The sequence below is a fragment of the Hyperolius riggenbachi genome, chromosome 6 (genome assembly GCF_040937935.1).
Source record: "Hyperolius riggenbachi isolate aHypRig1 chromosome 6, aHypRig1.pri, whole genome shotgun sequence".
Lineage (NCBI taxonomy): Eukaryota > Metazoa > Chordata > Amphibia > Anura > Hyperoliidae > Hyperolius > Hyperolius riggenbachi.
In genome coordinates, this window is record NC_090651.1 from 346,263,713 (window position 1) to 346,284,193 (window position 20,481).

Here is a 20,481-nt window from a genome sequence, read left to right on the forward strand (position 1 = left end):
GACTCTATGAAAACACTGTCCCTTATTTTAGGTGATCAGTCAACTAAAAAAACAAATTCTGTACTGCACTGAGGGATTGTTCTAAAATATACAGATGATAGCTGGCCAGACCATTTGAATTATTATTATTATTATTATTTAGTGTTGTTTTGATCCTTGGACAAATCACTGAAATAAAGTAATGCTGCTAAATTTTTACTAGAGTACTAATTAAAGTAAACCTGAGACAATCAACACAAGGGTTAACACATACCTCGGGCGTCTACCAGCCCCCCTCCCTCGCCCCTCCATGGGTTCACTCTTTGTCCGTCTGGTCCCTTTCATTCTGCTGCAATAGCGTTTGGTTTCCAGCCATATTTCAAGCTTCTGCACATGCGCGGCCCCGCCCTCGCACCTCCTTGATAACACTCCCCTGGCCGGAGCATTGTGCACCTGCACATTTAGCTAAGGCTTGTGACTGCTCTGACGCAGAACGCTCCTAGCCATGGCAGCACAATTGAGAAGGCGCATAGCCATGGCTGGACATGGGCAGTAGTCCCCAACTGGCTCAGTGTGGGACTTTATTGGGGCTGACAGCCGTGGAACAGACAGGACATCGAGGGAACCGATGGACTAAAGGGGGCTGGAGGAAGCCCTAGGTTATCAATGCTAATCCCACTGAGAAGAGTCATTCAACCTACCTGTGACTTGCAGTGTTGTCATTTTGTAAGCATAGCTGCATGTCGTCTTCTTATCTTCTCCATATTCAACCATGAAGTAATATTTTCCAGCATCTTGCTCTGTGGCATTGGTTATCCTTAGTGTACAATCTCCTTTATCTAAATTTCCCACCAGTTGGAAGTTTGGTTTTAAGCTGACAATAGCTTCACTATTGGTGGCTACAGTCTCTTGGCAGATTGTCCTCCAGTAACCTCTGGCATTGGTCAAGGATGTCATATGGCCAGCAGTGAAGGCACAAGGAATGGTCACACACAGGCCCCTCTGGACAGTGACAGTCTGATCAGCCTGAATAGTACATCCAGCTTCTTCTTTAATATCTAAAGATCACCACAAACCATACAATTTATTAAATCTCTGTTCAAAAATAGCAATCAATTTTTCTGACTGATTGTAACAATTCAAAAATATGACCAATGTACTACACACCTATGGTCAATGTTTCCCCAATCATGAATAAAATAATTGAAAGCTCCGACAAAATTGATTGGATCTGTACATCAAGTAATTGACAATCCATCACACACCATACAATTCTTGATAAAGTTGGTCTGAAATTTCCAACATGTCCAATCTCCAACAATCGGGATACAAATGGGAAATCCAATCAGATTTCTCGATTGGAAACAAAGAAAAGCTCTCGATTATTTGGGACAACTGATCGTACTTATCGAATTGGTGAAAAATTGGATCTTTTAATTGTATGGCCACCTTAACAGAGATATGTGAACAAGGTGTTGTGCAATAAAAATACATGCGTATGAGAAGTACATTTCTTCCAGAGTAAAATTCACTATAAATGAGTTTGTTTTTTTTACAAACAAATAACATTTATATCACACTTTTCTCCTGGTGGACTCAAAGCGCCAGAGCTGCAGCCACTAGGACGCTCTCTATAGGCAGTAGCAGTGTTAGGGAGACTTGCCCAAGGTCTCCTACTGAATAGGTGCTGGTTTACTGAACAGGAACAGGCGAGATTTGAACCCAGGTCTCCTGTGTCAGAGGCAGAGCCCTTAACCATTACATTATCCAGCCACCAATAATGCAATGATGCTATGATGCTGCCTGTCTCTTAAAGGGACACTTAATTCTGTGGAAAAAAATAGTTTTACTCAGCTGGGCTTCCAGCAGACCTCTGCAGCTGTATTGTGCCCATGCAGACTCCATCAGATGCTCCTGGCCCCGCCGGCAGCCACTCCCGGTTTCGGCGACAGGAGCCGACAGGCAGGGAACGCAAGCGATTATTCGCATTCCCAGCCACAATAGCGCCCTCTATGCTGCTATATGCTATATACTATATGCTATAGCAGCATAGAGGGCTCTATTGTGGCTGGGAATGCGAAGAATCACTCGCATTCCCTGCCTGTCGGCTCCTGTCTCCGAAACCGGAAGTGGCTGCCGGCGGGGCCAGGAGCATCTTATGGAGTCTGCGTGGGCACCATACAGCTGCAGGGGGCTGCTGGAAGCCCCAGGTGAGTAAAACTAATTTTTTCCACAGACTTAAGTTTCCCTTTAAGGTGCCCATTAACTGTACAATTTTTCACCAAATGCGATCTTTCGATGCGATGTATAGAAAATTCACTATTTATGAAGGCAATGGATAATGAACGATTCTTTGATCGAGCACTAAATAGGATCACATTGATCCGAAAGTTGTAAAATATGATCGCATTTGAAGAAAGGGCACAGAGGCGCCGAGCTCGCTGATATAATACAGATGATGTGACTCCTACTGTATTTTGCCTGAGGAAGCGGGATGTATGGCCCGTGAAACGCGTTGCATTGTTTTTTGGAGTTCCGAATAAATTGTTGACTGTCTGAATCGCAGTCCTTGCCTGTGTCTGTTTGGAGGGGGTAAGACCACCGCTGCCTCCTCTGTTTAACCAGTTGGTTTTTTAAGTTCATTTAATTACCTTTTATTCTTTTGGCGCCTCTGTATCTTGTACACTGCATTTGAAGAAAGAATCGTTCAGTAAAATTGTAAATGTAAAATTGATAATTGCCTTCATATCACTTATCATCATTCAATTCGCATTGAAAGATCACATTCAGTGAAAAATTGGACCGTTAATGGGCACCTTAACCCCCTTGCTGTTACAATTCTGGCGGCAAGGGGGCAGCGCAACACTTTTAAAAAAAAAAACATTTCTAAATCATGTAGCGAGCCCAGGGCTCGCTACATGATAGCCACTGACAAGCGACATCCCCCTATCCACTCTGATCGCCTTCGGCGATCAGAGTAAGCAGGAAATCCCGTTCAGAACGGGATTTCCTGCTGGGCTTCCCCGGTCGCCATGGCGACCGGGCGGGATGACGTCACCGACGTCATGGACGTCGGGACGTCAGAGGGAATCCCGATCCACCCCTCAGCGCTGCCTGGCACTGATTGACCAGGCTGCGCAAGGGGTCTGGAGGGGGCACGGCGCGGCGGGTAGCGGCGAATCGGCGGCGAGCGGCGGCGATTGGAAACTGCACGCAGCTAGCAAAGTGCTAGCTGCGTGCAGGAAAATTTTTTTTTTAAAATCGGCCCAGCGGGGCCTGAGAAATCCTCCTACGCAGGTTACCCCGAGCTGAGCTCGGGATAACCAGCAAGGAGATTAAAGTGAACCTCCGGACTAAAAATCTACTCAGCAGAACTGAAAAGGCTTGGTGTTTCTTTAACATTTTCACAGCATCAGAACTTTATTTTTCTTACCAAAGCATAATTTTTAGCCTCATTTTTAGCTAAGCTCCACCCATCAAAGAAAAAAAGCCTGGGCTTTTTTCCCTGATGCTGTGCAGAGCATGATGGGATTTCCTATGTTGTTATTCATGTTGCCTAGCAACTGGGAGAGGTGCTCAGGACACAGGACAGTTGGAACTGTGTCTCATGCTCCCTGTCACCTCCTTTCAACCAAAAAGATGGCTGCCATCATGAAATGAAACATTTGCCTGTTCTTTTAAAACAGTGTGGGTAAGAGATTATATTACCTATCTATTTTAATTAACATAACTAATGTAACTTAATGACAGTATGTTTGTTTAGGCTGGAGTTCTTCTTTAAGTAAGCAGTAAAGATCTGACAGAGGTGACAATTTTTCCGGAATTCCTATATTTCCAAAAGCATGTCTAAGACCAGCGCAGTGCCCGGAGAAAACCCACGCAGGCCCGGGGAGAACATACAAACTCCATGCAGGTAATGCCCTGGCTGGCATGCTTTAATGGCTGGATAGTGTAATGGTTAAGGGCTCTGCCTCTAAGAGCCCTTTTCCACTGGCTGCAATACGATTCAAAAAGCGGATCGCAGCCGTTTTTCTGATTGCTAGAGCACCGCGATAACGTAAATCACGGTGCTCATTTTCCACTACAACGCTTCATTTGCAGTTTGTTTTCTGCTGAATCTGAATCGCCGGCGTGATTCTCGTCACGATCGCGCTACATTCCCAAAAATCTATTAACCCTTTGCACTCTCGCATGCAAATGTTCAAACAAATGCATTCACAGATTCACTCATCCAGGCACAACTGTTATCCCTACAGCTAAGTTAAAAGCCGGGGTCTTAGTTCACAGAAGAATTCATTCTTATGCTTAGTCACCTATACTGCGCAGAAGTACCCAGGTAAACAAAGGTGTCCTAACTCTGGCCCTGTAACATGCATAGTGCAGACATGCAAACACATTAATTGCATCAAACCTATCAATGTATTAGGAGCACACATCCTGACGTCCTCTCCTGGGACAGATAGTGCATCTTACCAATCGCACAAGGGAGCTAACGTTATGTGTCCATGTGCACCATGCACATACACCAGCATAAGCTGTGTGCATGCTGACAAACACATAGTAGGGGAAGGAGGGAGTGCACTGAATTAGACCCTAGCCACAGGGGCCAGTAACAAGAAAAAACACATATATCCAGGCACATCGCCTCTAGTTAGGACATTAAATAAATTATTAAGGAAAGGGAGGTGCTGAAGGGGGTGTGGCTAGAAAACAGCAAAAATCTATTAACCCTTCGCACTCTCGCATGCAAATGTTCAAACAAATGCATTCACAGATTCACTCATCCAGGTACAACTGTTATCCCTACAGTTAAGTTAAAAGCCGGGGTTTTAGTTCACAGAAGAATGCATTCTTATGCTTAGTCACCTATACTGCACAGAAGTACCCAGGTAAACATAGGTGTCCTAACTCTGGCCCTGTAACATGCATAGTGCAGACATGCAAAAACATTTATTGCATCAAACCTATCAATGGATGTCGGGCTGCTCCTTCCACGTATGACGCGGCTGACGTCACACGCCGGCCGCCTCGCGTCATCACGGCAGCCGGCGTGGCAGTACCGCGCATGCGCGCTTTAATCGCGCATGCGCGGTACTTTCACGCCGGCCGCCGTGATGACGCGAGGCGGCCGGCGTGTGACGTCAGCCGCGTCATACGCGGAAGGAGCAGCCCGACACTCCGCCGAGTGTCGCCCGGGCTGCGGCCTGTCAGCCATTCCGGAGCGGGGAGTAGGAGAGGAGCCAGGACGCCATCGTGGGACCTCCCGACCAGCACTGGGCTGGAAAAAGCCCCGGGTGAGTACAACTTTTATTTTTTAGATGAGCTCGGAGTCCCTTTAACTTAGCTGTAGGGATAACAGTTGTGCCTGGATGAGTGAATCTGTGAATGCATTTGTTTGAACATTTGCATGCGAGAGTGCGAAGGGTTAATAGATTTTTGCTGTTTTCTAGCCACACCCCCTTCAGCACCTCCCTTTCCTTAATAATTTATTTAATGTCCTAACTAGAGGCGATGTGCCTGGATATATGTATTTTTTTTCGCGCTACATTCCCGACGGCAGTATAGTGCAACGTGGACAGTGGAAAAAGCGAAAGGAAAAGAGACTGAGAGCCCAATATAGTGTAGTATGTATTGAAATAGGGTAAATTACAGGAAGTAATAATAATACTCACAAACCAGGGTTACTGTTGTAGGCAACCACTGTAAATGCCGGTGGAGAGATTAACCACTTAAAGAGACACTGAAGCGGAAAAAAATATATGCTATAATGAATTGGTTGTGTACTATGAATAATTACTAGAAGATTAGCAGCAAAGAAAATATTCTCATATTTTTATTTTCAGGTATATAGTGTTTTTTCTAACATTGCATCATTCTATAATATGTGCAGATTACACAACACTCAGCATTCAAAATGATTCTTTCAGAGCAGTCTGTGAACTAATGACCTGTCCTCTGGCAGAGAAAAAGAAATTTGTTCACTAACATTTGAGATAATAAAAGTCAGAAGAAAGCCCTCTCCACGACTTTGAAAGTCGTAGAGCTTAATGGCTTGTTTGCATAGAGATAACAACTATAGTTTCTTAACTCGTCCTGTACTGGAAACAATTAGACAGATGTATCTGATCTTAATGTTTTATTTCTTAGCTGTACTACACATACAAATCATAATATCATAATTTTTTTTCGCTTCAGTGTCTCTTTAAGCCCACAGGGTTGTTTATTTTTTGCATCAGAGCAACTTTCACCTCCCATTCATTTGTCAATAACTTTATCACTACTCATCACAATGAATTGATCTATATCTTGTTTTTTCCACCACCATTTAGGCTTTCTTTAGGTGAATCATTTTGCTAAGAATTAAGTTATTCTAAATCCATTTTAGCAGAAATATTAAGAAAGAAATGGAAAAAAAATCATTATTTTTTCATTTTTGGCCATTATAGTTTGAAATTAATACATGCTACCATAATTAAAACCCATGTATTTTATTTGCACATTTGTCCCGCTTATTACACCATTTAAATTATGTCCCTATCACAATGTATGGCGCCGATATTTTATTTGGAAATAAAGGTGCATTTTTTTCAATTTGCGTCCATCACTATTTATAAGCCCATAATTTTAAAAAGTATATTAATATACTCCTTTGACATGCATATTTAAAAAGTTCAGACCCTTAGGTAACTATTTATGTTTTTTTTTTATTGTAATTTTTTTTTTTATTAAAAATTTTATTTGGGTAATTTTTGGTGTGGGAGGTAAACAGCTAATTTTTAATGTAAAAAAATGTATTTAATGAAAAATGGATGTGGGTGTAGTTTTACTATTTGGCCACAAGATGGCCACAGTCAAAAAGTCCTGGAAGCATACGATTATGCTTCGAGGAAGCATTAGGAGGGCGGGAAACTTTTTATTAACTCAGAAAAACTGCAGTCTCTGATAAGAGGCTGTCAGTTTTTCTACGGGGGGCTTCGATTAATGAATGGGATCTATAATCCCATTCATTGATCGCTGGGCTAACGGCCGACGGGAGTGTGCACAGCCTATCTGGACTGGAATGTTTGTCCAGATAGCCTTAAGTGTTTAAAACCTGTCCCCACTCAGGATTAAGATATTGCTCTCTGTAGATCGGAAGAAAAAAGGGTATAACACCCCACCTGCTGGGGTGGACACTGGATTCGCAAAAGGTGAACAGAGTCGCCAATAGGATAAAATATACTAACATTTTTTTTAAAAAATGCTAGGGAGGCAGTGGTGGACTTACCTCCCCGAAGCAGACATGAAACTGTCAGTTTTCAAACAAATGAATGCACTTGAAACAAAAAGTAAAACCGAGAGCCCAATATAGTGCAGTAAGTCTAACAATTGTTGGCGAAATAATTAACAGATGTGGATATACTCACAAACTCACAAACTCACAAACACGGGTTACCACATAGGCAACCACTTGAAATGCAGGTGGGGAGCATTAGAACCTGACCCCACTCAGGTTTAAGAAGTCACTCTCTGTAGATAGAAAGAAGGGGACAGTCCCCTCCACCCAAGATGGACTATATACTGTGCAAATTTGGACAGAGGCGCCAAGCAGGTTAAAATGATCTAAAAACAACTAAAAAGGAGGAGTACAGGTGGACTTACCTCCTGAAATGATGGACAATCGAGATTGTTCAAATCTCAAATAACAATTTATTTTGGCACTCCGCAACGCGTTTCGTAGGTATAACCCGCTTCATCAGGCAAGGAGTGCAAGCTCAAAAAGGTCCAATAGTGGCAATGCGCCTCTGTCATTAATCCGCTTCATCAGGCAAGGAGTGCAAGCTCAAAAAGGTCCAATAGTGGCAATGCGCCTCTGTGTTCAAACAAATTAAATGTACTCACATACTCCAGAATACAATCCAACGCGTTTCGCAGGTATATTCCCGCTTCCTCAGGCAATAACAAGAAGGAGTATCACAACAGTTTAATGTCTTAGTAACGGCAAGCGCCTCTGCGCTTGGCGTTACTAAGACATCACACTGTTGTGATATTCGGCTTCTTATGCGCTTCACCACCCGGGTCACGTGGTCATCAGGACAGTACTGCGCAAGCGTATAACTACTGCGCAGGCGTAGACACTCAAATCCAATCAGATTTCCGATAATTTTTCTGATCGATTTTCTGATCGCTTCTATGCAAATCGATCAGAAAAACGATCGGATATCAGATTGGACCTGTTGGAAATTATCTATTCAACCCATCTATCTGACGGGAAATTGCATGGTGCGTACCAGGCTTTAATCTTTTGCAAGGAGTGTCTTTATAAAGAATAAAGGCCATGATCGGTAATGTCAGATTTCTACTACTTACTGTAAGTGTCAGCTGCATAGGAGAAAAGTAATTTATGGCTCATTTTACTCGGGAAAAAATGTACTTCGTATTATACTTATTTCTTATTTATATGTGTTTATATATATTTTAAATTTTAAGATTTTTGCGACAGTGGTCCTTTAACAGTGATTGGTAATGAGGCCCATATGCTTTCCATTTTCCATTCACTTGTTTAAAGCGGAATGAAACCCAGCATTTCTTCTTTGCTCTAAAAAAATATTTACAGCATATTATATACTACCACCATTTTTTTTACTAGAACAGCATTCAATTAGTTAAACACAGAGCTTGAAAGTTCAGTGCAGAGAAACCTGGACGCATCCGAACTAGAGATAATGTTATCTTGTGTTTACTTAAAGGGAACCTTAACTGAACGGGGGGTATAGAGTTTTACTTACCTGGGGCTATTACCAGCCCCCTGCAGCAGTCCTGTGCCCTCGGCGCCGCTCTGGAATCCTCTGGTCCCCCGCTGTCACTTAGTTTCGTTTTTGACGACTCACCAGTCGCCGGCCGCCATGCGTATTATTGGACGCATTCACCAATGCAATTAGCGCTATTGCGGACAGCAACGCGTACAAAAATACGCGTTGCCGCATTCCGCACGCGTAGATATGCGGCAACGCGTATTTTTGTACGCGTAGTGGTCCGCAATAGCGCTAATTGCATTGGTGAATGCGTCCAATAATACGCATGACGGCCGGCGACTGGTGAGTCGTCAAAAACGAAACTAAGTGACAGTGGGGGACCAGAGGATTCCAGAGCAGCGCCGAGGGCACAGGACTGCTGTAGGGGGCTGGTAATAGCCCCAGGTAAGTAAAACTCTATACCCCCCGTTCAGTTAAGGTTCCCTTTAATTGTATCATGTGAGGAATGTGACACATTATCTGACTGTGCAGAAGCTCCTGGACACAGACAGACATTTTAAAGCATTTCTGCCTTCAATACAACATGAATCAAACCAGTTATGAATAAAATGCAAAGACAGAACTCAAAGCGAAAAACTGTACTTTTGGGTACTTGTAATTTCTAAATGAATGATAATACTTATGCACAAATGCAAGTACGATAACCTTATTGCATATAAAAAAATAGGAAAACATGATTTTATTGAATACTAGCTGATTGCCCGGCGTTGCCCGGGTATGTATTTGGCTAGTGTTGGCTCCGCCCACTTTTTCTAACCCTAACACACAATTACTCAATGACCAAGTTTGTGAGCTTTGCGGTCTTTGGAAACAATAATTTGCATTGAAATGAAAAAAATCTGATTGGCTGTTTGTGGCTCCACCCCTTTTCTGAATTTGAACCCCAGTCACCCAATGACCAACTGTAGCAGGTTTGAGGCCTGTGCCATTAACAGTGCAAGAATGGCAGCAATTAAATATTCCCCTTGAGAAGCAATAGGTGAAGTTTGATTCACTTTTGTAGGCTCCACCCACTTTTCTGAATATTTAACCCAGTCACCCAGTGACCAACTGTGCAAAGTTTGAGAACCCTACCATTAACAGTGTAAGTATGGCTGCAGTTTACATTTTCCCAGTGAAATTTGCATTTGTCTCCACCCACTAATGACGTGGAACTGCCTGTGTATGTATTTGACCGGTTTTGGCTCCGCCCACTTTTTCTAACCCTAATGCACGAACACTCAATGACCAAGTTTGTGAACTTCGGGGTCTTTGGCATCAATAATTTGTATATTCCCATAGAAATTAAACAAATCAGATTGGCTGTCTGTGGCTGCACTCCTCTCCAACATTTGAACCCCAGTCACCCAATGACCAACTATAGCAGGTTTGAGGCATCTGCTACAGCCCCGTTTCTATGGGTGTGTGATACGTGCAATCGCCCGGGGTGCTTTATTGTGCGGCAGGAGGGGGGGCGCCGGAGCGGGGGAACGGACATAATAGTTATAACTCACCTTCTTCATCCGTTCCCCGCAGTTTCAATATCTTTCCTCTCCCGGCGTCCGTCGCCTGGTAACAGCGCCCCCTGTGATGACATACCGCATGTCATCACAGGAAGCACTGTGACTAATGAGATAGATGCCGGGAAAGGAAGGACATTGAAGCAGCGCGGGTTCGGCGGAAGCAGGTGAGTTATTACTATTATGTTCGCTCCCCCCGCTCCTGCGCCCAACTCATACCGCCCATACCAACTAACCTAAACTGTGGGAACCTACCTAACTAACCTAAACTGCAGGAACCTACCTATTTATCCTACACTGCAGGAACCTACCTACCTAACTAACCTATACTGCGGGAACCTACCTAACTAACCTATACTGCGGGAACCTACCTAACTAACCTATACTGCGGGAACCTACCTAACTAACCTATACTGCGGGAACCTACCTAACTAACCTATACTGCGGGAACCTACCTAGCCAAGCTATACTGTAGGAACCTACCTAACTATCCTATACTGCGGGAACCTACCTAACTAACCTATACTGCGGGAACCTACCTAACTAACCTATACTGCGGGAACCTACCTAACTAACCTATACTGCAAGAACCTACCTAGCCAAGCTATACTGTGGGAACCTACCTAACTATCCTATACTGCGGGAACTTACCTAACTAACCTATACTGCGGGAACCTACCTAACTAACCTATACTGCGGGAACCTACCTAGCCAAGCTATACTGCGGGAACCTACCTAACTATCCTAAACTGCAGGAACCTACCTATCTAAAAATACTGGGGGGACCTACCTATCTAACCTATACTGGGGGAACCTACCTATTGAACCTATACTGGGGGAACCTACCGATCTAACCCATACTGGGGGAACCTACCTATCGAACCTATACTGCGGGAACCTACCTATCTAACCTATACTGCGGGCACCTACCTATCTAAACTATACTGGGGGCACCTACCTATCTAACCCACACTGGTGGCAACTATACGGGCTACCCTATACTGGAGGCACCAACGTAGATAACCTATAAAGCAGGCACCTACCTATCTAACCTACACTGGGGGCAACTATGCAGGCTACCCTATACTGGAGGCACCTACGTAGCTAACCTGTTCAACCTGTACTGCGGGCACCTATGCCTGGCACCATGGGGGTGGGGTGGGGGGCGATTTTTACACCCTCGCCCTGGGTGAAATTTAGCCTAGAAACTGCTCTGATCTGCTAATACCAGTGTAAAAATGGCAGCAATTTAAATATTCCTTTTGAAAATCAACAGGTGAATTTTGACTATTTTGGCTATTTTGGCTATTATAGGCTCCACCCACTTCCCTGAATATTAATCTCAGTCACCCAGTGACCATCTTGGCAAAGTTTGAGATCCCTGCCATTAACAGTGAAGAAGGGCTGCAGTTTACATTTTCCCATTGAAATTTGTTTTTGGCTCCGCCCACTTTTTGTAAACTGGACACACAGTCACTCAATGACCATGTTTGTGAGCTTTGGGTCCTTGGCATCAATAATTTGTATTTTCCCAGTGAAATGAAACATCTGATTGGCTGTTTGTGGCTCTATCACAGGCATGGGCAAACTTGGCCCTCCAGCTGTTAAGGAACTACAAATCCCACAATGCATTTGCCTTTATGAGTCATGACTGTGGCTGTCAGACTCCTGCAATGCATTGTGGGACTTGTAGTTCCTCAACAGCTGGAGGGCCAAGTTTGCCCATGCCTCCTCTATCCCCTTTTCTGAATTTGAACCCCAGTGACCCAATGATCAACTGTACCAGGTTTGAGGCTTGTGCCATTAACAGTGCAAGAATGGCAGCAATTTTAATATTCCCTTTGAAAATCAACAGGTGAATTTTGATTGTTTTTTTTAGGCTCCACCCACTTTTCTGTATAATAATCTGTGCCATTAACAGTGCAAGAATGGCAGCAATGTAAATATTCCCCTTGAAAATCAAAAGATGAATTTTGATTGGCTGCTGTACACTCCACCCACTTTCCTAAATATTAATCCTAGTCACCCAGTGGCCAACTGTGTCAAGTTTGAGAACCCTGCCAATAACAGAATGGCTGAAATCAATCTAACAAATCTGATTGGCTGTTTGTGGCTCCACCGCCTTTAGTGAATTTGGTCCCCAGTCACCCAATTACTGACTGTATCAGGTTTGAGGCCTCTGCCATTAACAGTGTAAGAATGGTAGCAATGTAAATATTCCCCATGAAAATCAATAGCTGAATTTTGATTGGCTGTTGTAGGCTCCACCCACATTTCTGAATAATAATCCCAGGCACCCAGTGGCCAATTGTATCAAGTTTGGGAACCCTGCCATGTAAAAAATTAAGTTTCTGGCACCGCCCACTTTTTGTAACCTTGACATATAGTCACTCAATTACCAAGTTTATCAGCTTTGGGATCCTTGGTATCAATACTTTGTATATCTGATTGGCTGTTTGTGGCTCCGCCCCTTTCTGAATTTGAACCCCAGTCACCCAGTGCCCAGCTGTACCAGGTTTGAGGCATCTGCTATTAACAGTATAAGAATGGTTGCAGTTTAAATATTCCCTTTGACAATCAAAAGTTGAATTTTGATTGGCTGTTGTAGGCTCTACCCACTTCCCAAAATCTTAATCACATTCACTCAATGACCAACTGTGCAAAGTTTGACAACCCTGCCATTAACAGTGTAAGAATGGCTGCAGTTTATATTTTCCCAGTAAAATGTGTTTTTTGGCTCCACCCACTTTGTGTAACCTTGTCACACAGTCACTCAATGACCAATTTTGTGAGCTTTCAGGTTCCTGGCATCAAAATTGTGTGAATGGAAGCAGTTTATCCAGCAAAGAAATCTGATTGGCTGTTTGTGGCCCCGCCCCTTTAGTGAATTTGGACCCCAGTCACCTAATGACTGACTGCAGCAAGTCTGAAGCCTCTGCCATAAACAGTGTAAGAATGGCAGCAGTTTAAATATTCCCCTTTAAACGCAATAGGTGAATTTTGATTGGCTGTTGTAGGCTCCACCCACTTTCCAAAATCTTAATCTTATTCACCAAGTGGCGAAGTGTGGCAAGTTTGAGAACCCTGCGATTAACAGTGTAAGAATGGCTGCATTTTTTCCCATTTAAAAGGAATGGCTGAATTTTGATTGGCTGTTTTATGCTCCACCCGCTTTTCCTGGATTTGTAACCTCGGTCACCAAGTGACCAACTGTGCCAAGTGTGGGGACTCTGGCTTGATTACTGTGAGAATGGCAGCCTTTTACATTTTTTCCATTGACTTGAATGGGTGGAATCTAATTTGCTGTTTGTAGCTCCGCCCAGGTGGGCAGGGGGGCCGCGAGACCTATCATCCCAGGTAGTAAGGAACCTGTATACCAAGTTTCGTTCAAATCGGTCAAGGGGTTTTCGAGTGATCGCGGCACATACACACACACACACATACACACACACACACACACACACACACACACACACACACACACACACACACACACACACACACACACACACACACACACACACACACACACACACACACACACACACACACACACACACACACACACACACACACACACACACACACACACACACACACACACACACACACACACACACACACACACACACACACACACACACACACACACACACACACACACACACACACACACACACACACACACACACACACACACACACACACACACATCCGATTTTATATATATAGATTATGTCAGGGTTTCATACCGCTTTAAGAGAATATGCATTTTAATTTTACATTTTAAACATTTTTTTTTACCAATTGACCAAGGAAAATAATATTTTATAGACTAAGGGATGGGGAAACTAATAATCCTAAATTCAATGCAAACTCACACTGCATGGTACTGTATAATAAAATATGCAAATAAATTCAGAAAGAATTGGCTCTTATGTGCATGTGATTACTTATTCAAAAAGTAATACTTTTTTTTAACGTTAAGTAAAACATATCAAAGCACACCAAATAACATATGTGGTATGCTTTGATATGTTTTACTTAACATTTCACTTTTTTGATAAGTAATCACATGCACCCAAGTGCAATTTTTTCTGAATTGTTTTGCATATGTTATTGTTGGCATGGTGCATGTGAAACTAGTTGATGGGTAACTCATAGGCCCAGTGTACACCGAGCGGTTTGTGATGCGATCCGCCGGCCACATCCACCTGTCAAACCGCTCGGTTAATGTATCTGAATGAGATGGTGCACACCGGTGGTTTGAGGATTGTAGCAAACCGCAAACGTGCCTCCTGCTGCACGTTTGCGGTTTGCAGAAGCGTTTCTGCCTCAATGTAAAGGATAGGAAAAACGCAAACCGCTTTGAAAAATGCTACTTCAGAGCGGTTTGCCAGGCGTTTTTGTTACAGAAGCTGTTCAGTACAGCTTTTACTGTAACAATTTGTGTAATCTGCTACACAAAACGCAGCCAAAACCGCTAGGCATGTTTAGAAATCCACTCTAAACATGCCTAGAATTGCTCTGAAATCTGCTCCCAAAACCGCTAGCATTTTGCAGATCTGCTAGTGGTTTTGGTGTGCACTGGGCCATACTCTTATTTATATTAAAGGTCATTACTACTTGGACAGGGGGGCCAGAGGTTGCTACCTCTGCACCCCCTATTGCTACGCCACTGCTTTGTAGCTGGTCCCTGGATGATATATAAAAAGAGCTTTATTCCACATAATTTTGAAATCAGTTTTCTCAAAAACACAAGGTCTTTAAAAACAAAATGACACTAGTGACAAAGCTATCATCACCACATGTGCTAAATATGTCATCTTTGGACAAAAAAAATGTTTTCCTGCCTGAACTATCAAATTAATTTTCTCAAATACTAGGGCCTCGCTTTACTGAAGGGTGCTAAGTGTTAGCACGCTAGTGAAAAGGCACTTAGGATGCAAAAACAGCCGATTCACAAGCTAATATGCGTGCAAACGTGTGTGTGCGCAAAGGTTAGTGTTGTGCAGTGTGCGCAAAACGTCCCACCGTTCGCACGCAAAATAGCCTGAAAAGCTATTTTACACGCGAATGGTGCGACGTTTCGTGCGCACCAACTTAATACGCAATCAGTGACAGCTTTGGACATGCTTAGCACCCTAGTTTGCACGTCCAAAGCTTTTAGGCATGCTAACTGTGTTAGCACCCTTTTGTGAATCAAGCCCTAGGTCAGTAATGGCTAACCTTGGCACTCCAGCTGTGACAAAACTACAAATCCCATCATGCATCTGCCTCCCTGAATTATGCTTAGAGCTGTCAGAGGATTGCAATGCCTCATGGGACTTATAGTTCCACCACAGCTGGAGTGCCAAGGTTAGCCATCACTGCCCTAGGTCTTTAAAAAAAAAGTACCCACAGTTGGTCCTGACATACGGAGCATGTTTGGTGCCAACTGTGTTGTTAATTGCAAAGCCTCCACACACGCTATCACTACCAAAGACTTCACTGATAAGTTGATGAATATTCATGAAGATGTTGTGGTTCTATAAAGATTTGGCAAATCTTAATTGGGCAAATTCACCCATCCCCACTGGTGAGTGTTCTTATTTTCACAAATTTGAGTTAAAAGTCAGAATTCATAAAGTTCTGACACATACATTCCGAATGTTAAGCTAAGTAAACACTTGGGATAAAAATCTGTGGAAAATTAAAGACCACAGACCAATTTTTCCACCTTCCATGTAGTATGAGAGAATACTGTACCTACACAGTCTATTCTATTAAGCCGAGTACACCCATCAGATAAAAACTTTGCAAACTGAGGAATTTATCTGTCACATAGGTTTGTCAAGGAGGTTTAAAATACTGATTTTTCTAAAGAAGCTGTACACATGCAAGAGATCAGTTCCTGCAAAAGATCAGTTCCTGAAAAAGATCAGTTCCTGCAAAAGGTTTTCATAGTCTATGATATTTGTAGATCTCATACACACTTTGTTTAGCTGAACAGTCATCTGCAGACCAGAGCCACCAGGATAAAACTGAAAGATTGAGAGATAAATATCTTTCATCTGGCTTTTTGGGGGTATTTTGTGAACTTTTTTTTTTCTTTACAAAGATTATCTGCAGATTTGATCTTTGTTCTTTCACTTTTCAAAGATTTATCTTGTGAGTACCCAGCTTTAGTATTGAAAATCTTTTGGCCCTCCTACTGCATGGCAGTTTTAAAATTGGTCTTCGATCTTTCATTTTCTGAAGACTTTAGGCATTTTTTTTGCAAAAAAAAGTCTACTGAGCACGTTAAAGGGACACAAATGCAAAAAATATTATTGAAAACTCAGAGACTTACAAGTCAGTCACCTGATTAAATTAATTAATTAATAACATGCTTATTCTGAAATTCTGCTCCAAAATACATGTAACATTTGTCCAAGAACAGATCTAATAATCACAGTTATAGTGAGAAGCTAATTTATTTTAGACGCACCTGCGACCTTCACCGTTAAAGGAAATTCATAGAAACTGTATTTATTAATACTGCCTTCACTCTCCTCAAATCGGAAGTGATAAGTGTCAGCATCTTCCTTTTTGGCCTCTGTGATTTTTAAACTGCAGTCTCCATTATTGGGGTCACCGACTATTTGGAAGTTTGTTTTCAATCCTGCAGAATTATCTGTAGACACTGCTGTGCCGGAATGTCCCTTCCAGCATCCTTTTGAAGTGAGAAATCTCAGGCGACTGTCGGCCACGAATTTACAAGGAATGATGGCACACATGCCCACTGGGATCTGCACGTTACCATCAAAGTCCATTCTGTATTCCATGGATGTCACAGTCCCTGCAGAGAACAGAATAATGTGTAGAAGACTTCACTGGTACTTAGGTAGACAGTGTAACTGCTCTAGGGGTACTGATTAAGTAAGGCCGTTTTAGGATGGACAACTGAAATGCGTGCTTGAAGTAAATTTACATAAAACGATGTAATTAGTTTTAACCACTACACAAAGAATTTAATGTGTGCATTAAACACCAAGTGAACACCTGACATATCTGGCTAAGCAAATTTGGCCTAATTGGCTATTCATGAGGTAATGCTCATGCAAATATGCATTCGCTTTCGCATGCCAACTTATGCATTGGTTTTTGACCCTGCATAAATTGGCATGTGAAAGCGAATGCACATTCAATTCTCTGTGTAGTAATTAGCTTTAAAACTGCATGCACATTTTCACAAGTTAAGTGTGATTTTTCTGTGTTACATTATATGCAATGCACACATAAAATGTAAATAAAATTGCATCTAAAAAATTACACATCAAACCAAGTCAAATGCAAAAACATTGAATTTGCACAAACACAAACCCCACGCAAACTCTGTTATGTGCGGACAGCCCCAAAACATGCTGTTGGAAACAGCCGGGACAAGGTCCTCCAGCACCCAAGGCTGAGACACCAAAGTGCTCTCCTCCATCCCTCCCACCCCAGCCGTCACACACTGATTGCTATTAGAATAAAAGGGAACCCAGGGCCCCCAAGCCCTCAACACCTTAATCTCTAGTTATCTGGCTTGCAGTCACTGCATATAGCCCTTTTCCTTATTTCTCTCTGCTTCAAACACAATAGGGGAATGATAGCTGAGTGAGTTGTGCACCCCCTCCTACACTGCGCCCTGAGGCTGGAGCCTCTCTCGCCTTTGCCACAGCCCAGCCTTGGTTGGAAATGATAAGAATCTCTCCTGTGTCCTATGACGGGAGAGAAAGGCATACTATTCATTCAAGAATCTGCAATATTTAACAAAGCTTCCCTGCAGGTGTTACATGTGTGTACTAACCAGATCACTTAAACCCACAGGCATTCCAGGTGGTGGCCTGGAGCAACTGCTTGAAAAAAAGCGCAGTAAATTAATCAGTACAGGGAAAAATATTTTCCCTGTCCTGAGAGAGAGTGGTAAGGGTCCGGAGAAAAAAAAGCTTTCTGGCTGGGCCACTCAAGGACATTCACAGAGTTGTCCTGAAGCCACTCCTTTTATATTAGCTGTGTGCTTAGGGATATTGTCCTGCTGAAAGATGATCCATAGCCCCAGTCAAGACAGCTCAGAGTCAGGTTTTCAACCAGGATGTCTCTACATTGCTAGACAAGACAAGACAAATAACATTTATATCGCGCTTTTCTCCTGGCGGACTCAAAGCGCCAGAGCTGCAGCCACTAGGGTGCGCTCTATAGGCAGTACCAGTGTTATGGGGACTTGCCTAAGGTCTCTTACTGAATAGGTGCTGGTTTACTGAACAGGCAGAGCTGAGATTCAAACCCTGGTCTCCTGTGTCAGAGGTAGAGCCCTTAACCATTACACCATCCAGCCACTACAGTCACCTTTAACTTTATCCTGACTAGTCTCCCAGTTCCTGCCAGTGAAAAACCTCCCCCTAACAAGATGCTGCCACCACCATGCTTCACTATAGGCATGAAATTGGCTTGGTGATGAGTGGGGCTTGGTTTCTCCCAAACATGACGCCTGGCAACACCAAAGAGTTCAATCTTTGTCTCATCAGATCAGAGAATTTTGTTTCTCATGGTCTGAGAGTCCTTCAGGTGGCTTTTGGCAAACTCCATGTGGGCTGCCATGTGCCTTTTACTAAGGATCTCTGGAGCTCTGACTGATTGACCACCGGGTTCTTGGTCACCTCCCTGGCTAAGGCTCTTCTTCCCCAATCACTCATTTTAGATGGCCGGCCCAGCCAGCTCTAGGAAGAGTCCTGGTGGTTTTGAACTTCCTCCACTTACAGATGAAGGATGCCTCTGTGCTGATTGGGAAACTTCAAAGCAACAGAATTTTTTCTGTAACCTCCCCAAGATTTGTGCCTTTATTGCTAGACCCCAAATAACTTCTCCCTCCAAGTTACAATGACTCAGAAGGGGAATAGTATTTAACCAGCAACAGTGTGGGCCATCATTTGGCTCACCCTGCTGCCAGTCAAATTCCCGGGGGCATTAACCTCCTTGCCGGTTTTCCCGACCTGAGCTCGGGGTAGTAAAAAGCAGCTGCTATCGGTGATCCCGAGCTCAGGTCGGGGTAGGCATTGCAGAGCTTTACCTGTAGTTGTGGAGTCCCGCGCGCGATCTCGCTGCGCAGCGGGACTCCAGCCTCTCTCCCCGGCAGTGTGGGGTCTTTCCCTGGCCGCCGGGATCCCCCATGTCCCCGCTATTCTTCCGGGGACCCGGCAGCCAGTTGGAGCAGCGCAGCCGTGGTGGTGGCAGCAGAGCGGTGGTGGCAGCGTGACGTCATCGGGGGCGGGGCTAACATTGAAAACGAACTTCTCTATATTAGAGAAATATAGAGAAGTTCGTTTATATGTATATTAGCGCCATCTTGTGGGCAAAGAGAAAACTGCAGCCCAGGATCCCAGGAAGGTAAATTTTTTTTTATTTTGCTGCAGATCTCCCTGCCAGAATGATTTTTTTCAGGTTTTAGGGTCTGAAAGAGTGAAAAAAAATTGCACCGCTTTTAGACCCTAAAATCTGGAAAGAATCAGACCGCCAAGGAGGTTAAATACTATTCCCCATATAAGTTGTAGAAATGTGGAGGGAGAAGTAATTTGGGGTTCAGCTATCACTGGAATCCCCAAATTACCCAAGCACAAGCTGCAGAGCAGACTATAGCATTACTGGTATAGCAGCACTCAACTCAGGCACTACACGACTGGTGCTCGTCGCCGAAACCACCTGCTTCGTCCTGAACCTGTCATTGCATTACTCTATGGTGTGTGATCGTCACTACCTGATCCATGCACATACTGTAGGTACTCTGTAGAAAAAAATCTCATGTTTAGTCTGTTGTCTCTCTTACCCCTTGATATAAGGATCATAATTGTCACCAGCTTTATACTGGTGCATTCAACCTTTCTTGGCCACATCCTCACTTTACGTAAAGTCTGCAAGATCTGCAAAAGACAATAGTTTGTTAGATTAATTCACAAAAAGGTATCCATTATGGTAGCAGAAGGGAAGCAGTGATTTTTCGGGGAAGATAATTAGAGAGATCTGGCATCCTATTTTACCACTTCATTCATATAGTAAAATATTGATAATATTTACCAGTATTTTGCTATGACCTAACCACTCCCTACTCTGGTGGTGCCTAACCTTATCCTTACCGGGGGCACCTAACCTTAACATCACTGGTGCTGCCTAACCTTAACCCCCAGTAGGCACCTAACCTTTACCCCAAA

At 43.4% G+C, this 20,481-nt stretch overlaps 1 protein-coding gene across 1 annotated transcript in view; it reads right to left on the reverse strand.

Annotated features, from left to right (window-relative positions):
* The window catches only part of LOC137522240 (sialic acid-binding Ig-like lectin 12), a 134,528-nt gene extending 114,372 nt beyond the window's left edge, over positions 1-20,156 (reverse strand). The window contains exons 1-3 of the mRNA XM_068242272.1: positions 20,100-20,156; positions 16,743-17,093; positions 681-1,037 (exon numbers count right to left, since the gene is read on the reverse strand). Of these exons, the coding sequence (XP_068098373.1) occupies positions 681-1,037; positions 16,743-17,093; positions 20,100-20,118 (727 nt within the window). The 5' untranslated portion in view covers positions 20,119-20,156. The remainder of the gene's footprint in view (positions 1-680; positions 1,038-16,742; positions 17,094-20,099) is intronic.
* Between the last annotated feature and the right edge of the window lie 325 nt (positions 20,157-20,481).